Raw genomic sequence first — 7,601 nt, 5'->3', positions numbered from 1 at the left:
GGCAGAGGCATTCCTTCACAGGACCCCAGCCCAGAGGCACCCAACCCCACGATAACTAGAGGCCTCCATGGAGGCCCAGGCTAGAGGAAGGGATTTCTTTCTTTTTTTTTTTTTTCATTTTTATTGGAGTGCAGGTGATTTACGACGCTGTGTTAGTTTCAGGTGTACAGCAAAGTGAATCAGTTATACATATACATATATCCATTCTTTTTTAGATTCTTTCCCATATAGGCCATTACAGAGTATTGAGTAGAGTTCCCTGTACTACACAGGAGGTCCTTATTAGTTACCTATTTTATATATAGTAGCGTGTATATGTCAATCCCAATCTGAGGAAGAGATTTCTGGACTCCCCCCTCCCAGATCTGGCTCTTCGTTTCCTGGAATGTCAGGAACCTGACGGCCCCAAGTAGGCAAGCAGCTGGGCTGGCAATACCGGACCGGTCAGAAACCTCAGCCCACCCTTCCTCTCAGCTCCACACCCACCCCCAGCTCAGCACTTCATTCCTCCCCAGCTCAGCACTTCATTCCTCCCCAGCTCACAATACCTCTTCCTCAGCCCTGCTCCCTCCCCTCAGCCAGGAACCCTGCGCCCACTTCCCCTCGTCCTCCTCAACGCTGCCACCCTCCTGTTCCCACACTGACAGGAACTGTCGGCAGGAGGGGAGCAGGTGAGGGAGTGAGGGGTGAACGCGGGTCCCACCTGCTTTTTCCACACAAGAAGCACCTTAAAGCCCCAGACTAGCAGCTTGGGCAACACCTGGGCACTTGTTAGAAGTGTAAATTCCCTGGCCCACCCCAGACCTGCCCAAATCAGAAACTCGGGGGATGGGGAGGGCAATGAGTTCCAACAAGCTCTGCCGGTGATTCTGAAGCTCGCTGAAGAGGGAGAACCGCTGTCCTGGCACAAAGTACTCCCCTCCCCCCTAAGCGGACCCCCAACCCGGGCTCGGCAGCCAAAGGATGACGCAGTGTTGACTCACGCGGGTCAAGGACGGCGGCCCGGGCTGCCCGGCCAGCCAAGGTGAATCGATGGCGTTCGGCGGCCCCCGCGCTCTGCCGCGGCGCAGCTGCTCTTCCCTTCCCGCCGCCTGGCGCGCCCGGGGCTCGGGGTCTGCTGGCGGGAGCCACCTCCGCTGCTCCAGACACACACACACCACTCCCCGTCCCCCGCCAACCCCCAGCAAACTCCTGGGGAAAGGCTCACATCTACCTTTCAGTTGCCAGCGCCAGAACCGCGCCCCCAGGACGCCAGGAGCCACGAGCCGCAGGAGCGCCGGCGAGACGCACCGCCAGACGCTCCTGCGCCGGACCCCACGCCCCTGCCCCGGCCCCAGCGCCCAGCACCGCGCCAGTCACCCCAGGCGCTGGAAGAAAAGGTGTGGGTTTGTTTTAATCGAAGAATGAGAGGTCCAAAGAGGTCAGTCATCCCACCGGCGGATTTATTTTATATACAAGTTACTCATTTAAAAAAAACAAACCATTTTGGCCATGTCTTTTTTACAGTGAACAATTATATATACACACATTATAAACACTGTTTAATATAAAACACAATATCTACAATCTACTTACATTTAATTAATCTGCTACTTCTAGTTCATCTGTGATTAATTTTAGTCACTGATGAGTCAGTTTCTCTGCTTGAACTGGACTGTACTATCCCCTTAACACCTTGGTCAAACAGGTTCTAAGTGACAGTGCAAAACAAGCATTTAAGATTATCAACTTATATTGATTATATATCTCTGTGACGAAAAGAACACATACATCCCCGAGACAAGAGCTCTGAGATGGTTTTGGATTTAAGGCAGCAGTGTAAGAATGTAACAAAAAAGTAAGGAATGTTTCCTTTAAAATATTACAAGGCTGCCTGAATTGTGGGCCCCCTTTCCAAGGCATACCTCTGGATTTGGGATGTCCCTTTACTTTTCCATTAAGTGGGATGTAGAAACAGTTTATAGAAAAATCATTCAAGAAATTCCTATTAAAATCTTTAAAGTTATAACTTAAAAATTTAACAAAAAAGTTCAAAATTACTTTTTATAAATAGAAAAAACAAGTTACTTTTTAAAAAGGGGGTGAATTTAATCAGTGAAGAGTCCCTTTATCATACAATCTAAAATCAGTTCATAAACTATTTAAGTCAAAATTAAGGTTTCAATGTGTTTGTTATTTAGCCAGTGCACCACACATTTTAGGTTTCCAGAATACCCAAAATTGATTCCCTTTCTCATATAGTTTTCCGGTTCATCTATGGAGATTTTCTGTAGCAAATGTTATTCCAAAGCTCAGTTTTCTGAACATGTCAATGTCAGTGGTCATCATCCAGCATTAAAATAGCCTTTATCACCCTCGATGTCCACTTCCTGATCAGAATCCTCTGAAATCTCTGATTCAAGGTCTTCCTGGGAGACAGGGGAGGGCGAACATTGAGAGCTATCCAAAGCACCTTTATTCTGTTCACTGTCTTGCCTCTGGTCGCAGGAATTGTCCAAACTTTCCAGTTCTTCTTTTTTATTGTTTTGAGGGTTCTCCTGAATGAAGAGGATGAAAATGGAGATTGGTGGGATCATGAGATATGAAGAAGTGAGAGACATAAATCAAATGTCTTTTCATCTTCTACCATCTTTTTAATTCTTAGCTTATCAACTGCTTTCAGGTATAATATTTTTATTCAGAAAATACATACTTGTGCTTCTTTCTCACTTTGGAAGAAATAAAATTCCTGTCATATTCAGAGAAAGATTATACTCTTGCCAGATAAGAACCACCAATCACAAATATAAATGTAAATGTGTTATGTCAAATGAAGGCTTAACTCCAGCCCAGACCCATGGTCTCAAGGTTCTTAAAAGTTTAGGGAGAAAAAGAAATTAGATCACTACAGATACACACTATCTTTATTCTTCAAATATTTAAACCTTGCCAATTAACAAAGTCTTCAGACATTTAAAAAATATGAATGCTAAATAGTGAATTAAGGATAAAGTTTCAAAATTATTAGACTGAATCCTTTTTTTATGCATTTTCTGGAGTAAGTTCACAAACATACACACATAAATATGTGTAGCAAGTTACACAATCGTGGCAAAGAAAAAATGCAGAACTGGAAGAATGTTGCTAACTGGAAAGAGAGACAAATATAATTTACTTAAAATCTGGAGGAAATTTCTGGAAAATATTCCCATATTACATAGGAGCCACTGTTTTTAAAGTCCCTGGTAAACTACCTTTGACCAAGAACCAAATAAGTTAGTAAATTTTTAATCCTGTTTTTGTCTAAAATGCACATAGACACTATGAAGAAATATTATGATATACTGCTAAAGTTTTTTTTTCTAAAGCAAGACTATAGAATAATAGATTTACCAAGCTTACAACTATGTAACAAGTCACAAGATCAGATATTGAGAGGGAATCTGAAATTTATCGCTAAATTTTAAAATGCACGCTGCTTTCAATTTCCCCACTCATTATTGTTTCAAAAATATCTCATTTATTATAAACCGTATATAGACTGGCAAATGAAAAATTCAGCATTTGTCAGATAACTTTGGAGAAGACATCCAGATTAGGACATCAAAAACAAATCTTTAGCTTTAAGTCAACAGAGCTTCTTTAAAAACTGAATTAGCCTTTACTTTTTATCACATATTGCGTAACAAGGTCATTGGAAGAAAGACTGTTAGAAAGTTTAAGCTGCCTTTCAAACAGGCTTGGATATTCTCTTACTGTTTTTATATTCATTTTAAGAGCTAGAATTAGAGGGAAAATAATTTTTTAACACTTTGATATTTAATTCTTCTAAAAAACAGTGCAAACAAGACTTAAAAGTGTTTATTTCCTTATATTTACCCTTGAGCTCTGCCTAGTTTTATTGTGGCTGTGTAAATAAAAGAAACAATTTTCTCCCAAAGATAACTGCTTAAGTCATTTACTGTCAATTACTTTATCTTTCCTGCGTTAATTAGATAAACAACATATGGGGTTTATAAAACAATTAGCTGGGAGTTTTACTAGCCAGTGTGTGAAAACCCAAGCATAATTGATATAGGAACCGCATTAGGTGCTTTTAGCATTACTGCCGCCTGAACAACTCATCCTGAATTTCAGCAGGACTATTTGCCTTTTTAATCAAGGTGAAGAGGTTAAATAGTCCCTCAAATGACTTTTGCATACAACCTGTAACAGGCCTCGCATTGAGATAACATGATAAAAATATTTATTTCCATAGAAACAGAGCCATGTCAATACCTGTTTTAGTCTTCTCCATTTAGCGCGTCGATTCTGAAACCAGGTTTTGACCTACAGGAAAGACAGAAAGAAAACTTGCCAAGAGCCCAGAATCCCGAGGGACCTGGGGAGGCGGGGAGAAGCCGTTCAGGAGCTGCTGAGCCAAACAGCGATCCAGGCGCGCCAAAGTTCCCTGTGGCTCCACTGTCTCCCTTTTGCCCCGCGACCCACGCCCCAGGAGACTGCCTGCGCCCCGCGAGCGAGCTCACCTGCCTCTCGCTAAGCTGCAGCATCTTGGCCAGACGCTTCCTCTCGGGCGGGGAGAGGTATTTCTGGGTCTCAAACTTCTTCTCCAGCTCGATGGTCTGGTCGTTGGAGAACCTCACCTGGCCGCCTTTCCTTTTATGCAGAGGCCTCTGCAGGAAAGGGCTCCAGAGCAGGGGTTTGCCTGCGGGCAAAAGCGACGGTTAGTGAGGGCCGCTTCTTAGTGAGGGCCCTGAAGCGGCGTGGCCCACCCCGGCCCTGCCTGCACTGGGGATGACAAATAATGGGAGGGGAGGCTACGGGACACTCAAGCAGACACATTCACGTATACCCCGAGACGTGGACCCAACACGCTCCCACCAATACACATCATACCCACAGACACAGGAACATCCAAAGTCACACATCTACACGGCATGTGCACAAAGATCACACGTGTATGCTCAAAGACACACACCACCATCACACCCATGGCTAGATACAATCATTTTGATCCCCAAAAGAACACCGACTCTAGGTTGAGCTTAAAATACTATGACCCTCTTTAATCAGTCGCTCTCAAAATTTATACACAACTTTTTTAGTCTAGAGGGCCTGCAGAGAGGTCCTCTCCCTTGGTGAACCGCACTTTCCAAATATCCGTTAGGTTGGGGAAGAGTGGGCCTGTCACACTAGCCAAGGCGTTGCTGCCAGGGTCCAGCGGCCTGGCTACAACGGAAGCCCTCCGGCCCAAGAGCAAGCTTCAGGGCGCGTGGAGCTTCCCATCCTGGCTGGAGGGCGCCGGGCCTCCTCTGATTTCACACCCGGCCGGTGGGGGCGGCCAGTTAGAGCCACCCCGTGGGCTATGGCAACATTTCCGTCAATGTGTTTCCTGTTGGTCTATCTCGAAAAACCCTTTGCTTCCTCCTGCACAGTCCCAGCAGTAACCCAAGGAAACCCAGGGCGCGCTCTGTGAAAACGTTTGCCCCCAGGCTCGGCCTGGCTGAGGGTCCCCCTCCGGCCCAGAAGGCAAACAGAGCCGCACCGGGCCTGCGCCATCAAACCCTCAGGAATGGAATCAAAAACACAATAACTTAAAAAAAAAAAAAGAACTAAAATATAATCCCCCCCAAATCTCTCTAGCGATGAGAAAGGAAGGTGGAGAACTGAGTGAGGGACCACACCATAATACTGATGACATTAAAATGTCAATTAATATGTTAGTTGTCTCCAGGGTGCCTGCAGAGGCTGCCAATAACAGAGTAGATTTTGAAACCCTGGTGGCCCAAGGCAAGGAGCCCCATTTTATTTAGCCGGGGGCACCAAGGCCACCCGGAGTGCAGATCACGGGTGGCTTATTTCTTAGGCCACTCACTGAGGGGACAAGTCCCGCAAACTCTATACGGCCAACGTGTCCGCGCTGCCCTTCCTATTCCAAAGACGTGTGGGTCAGTCCGTCCGTCTGTCCGTGGGTCTGCAGGCCTGCGCTAAATGCTTTTAAAGTTGGCAATGTTGTTTTTTCGAGATTTTGCTTACGTCAGGATTCAGACTGGGGCAAAACAGCCTCAAAAAAAAAAAAAAAAAGGGAAGCAACTGGTTATTTTAGCTGCCATAAAGTCACATCCCACACAGAGGAAATGAACAATATCAGAAAAACGGATCCCGGCTATCAGAAGTCGAGTGTTTCCTGAATTTGTCTGTATTGAGGATGTCGATAAAATAATCAGCAGCGTGCACTACTCCGGGGGAAGGGTCTGCTTCATGCAGCCAGGAAAACACTTAACAGCTTCTGAAACCAGATTTACTCCTATCGAGAACTCAAGATTTCCTGTATGAACGGAAAGGGTCAGGCTCTTTCACTGCACAAGCTTGTTGAACCAGGTCCAGCCCCGTAACCACCCCGGCCCGGCAGCTATCCCTGCCCCGCGGGGGCGGCCCGGGGCGCTTTGGCTCTCCCTTCCCAGTCCCTCCAGCTAAGGGAGCCCACCCGGGCGACACGCGACCCCAGGACTCCTCCAGCTGCCGGCCCCAGCGGCAGCGCCCGAGGTCCGGCCGGGCCCGCGCGCCCCGACGCCTGCAAGGTGCAGGAAAACCAATCTGAGTCATGGTGCGGGCAGACTGGGCTGCCCGCCGCCGGGGCCCGCGCCTGCCGTCCCCCGCGCGCGCCCGACAGCCGCTTTTCAATCGCTTTTGCCACAACTTTCTGTTGCCTCCCCTCCGCCCCCGCCGCCTCCTGGGCGCTGCCACCTGCCGGGTGGCGCCTTTCTCGCCGCCGCCCGGGCTCGGCCCCGCCATGACCCCGGCCGCCTTACCCAGGGGGTCGTGGCGGAGCAGGGCGTGCGTGTAGTCGTTCACCGACCGCGGGAAGGGGTACAGAGGGCCCCCGAAGCCGCCGGGTCCGTAGGCGGCGGCCAGCGCGGCGGCGGAGTGGTGCGAGAAGGCGGGGTGGATCGGCGTGGGCTCGTATACCGGGGTCCGGTAGGAGGACACGAGGCTGGTGAAGGAGGAGTTGGGGGACGGCAGCGTGGGCGTGGGGGTGGGCGCGGCGGGCCCGCGACCCAGGATGTCCTCGATGTAGAAGGGCGTCGGGTGCGCTGGCTGCAGCAGCGGCGTGGGCGCGTACAGCGGCACCCCCAAGGCGCCCGCTGCCGCCGGTCCGGGGTGCGGGTACTGCATGGCTCCGCCGCGCTCCGGGCCCTCGGAGAGCTGCCGCCCGCGCCGCGGCGCTACATTTATCCGCGCTCCGCGCTCCCGGCTATAGGCTCTGCCGACTGCGGGGTGGGGCCGCGCTCTCTGGCCCCCTCCTGCCGCTGGGCCCTGCGTCCAATGGCGCGGAGCCCCCGGAGCCGTCTCCCGCCCCCACCCTTGGCCCGCCCCCGCCGGCCGAGGTCCCCGCCCCTGGGACGCGCTTGCTGCCAGGCTCTTAGGACCCTAAGCCCGGCTGTACCCTCGCCGCCGACGCTCGGGGCTCCAGGCACCCTGCCCCGGGACGCCCTCGAAGGAAGCCCAGGGCCGCGTCCGTCAGGCGAGGCGCGAGGCAAGCAGCTGCCTGGAAGGCGGCCTCAAGCGGCCCTAGCCCCGGCGGCGAGGCATCTCCGCCGAAACTCGGGGGCACTGGTCCA

The 7,601-nt window shown here is 50.1% G+C and overlaps 1 protein-coding gene across 1 annotated transcript; it reads right to left on the bottom strand.

Moving 5' to 3' along the window:
• Positions 1-1,420: 1,420 nt before the first annotated feature.
• On the bottom strand, positions 1,421-7,218 carry HHEX (hematopoietically expressed homeobox). The gene is made up of 4 exons (XM_027112057.1): positions 6,792-7,218; positions 4,506-4,684; positions 4,258-4,308; positions 1,421-2,537 (listed from the first exon to the last, which is right to left on the bottom strand). The coding sequence occupies exons 1-4, from the start codon at positions 7,153-7,155 to the stop codon at positions 2,325-2,327; spliced, it is 807 nt and encodes a 268-aa protein (XP_026967858.1). The 5' UTR covers positions 7,156-7,218; the 3' UTR covers positions 1,421-2,324.
• Positions 7,219-7,601: the final 383 nt, after the last annotated feature.

Source organism: Aethalodelphis obliquidens, unplaced genomic scaffold (assembly GCF_003676395.1).
Source record: "Aethalodelphis obliquidens isolate GAN/ISIS:26980383/991018 unplaced genomic scaffold, ASM367639v1 scaffold11, whole genome shotgun sequence".
NCBI lineage: Eukaryota > Metazoa > Chordata > Mammalia > Artiodactyla > Delphinidae > Aethalodelphis > Aethalodelphis obliquidens.
Note: the sequence above shows the minus strand (reverse complement) of the source record. Positions and strands in the feature narration are given on the sequence as shown.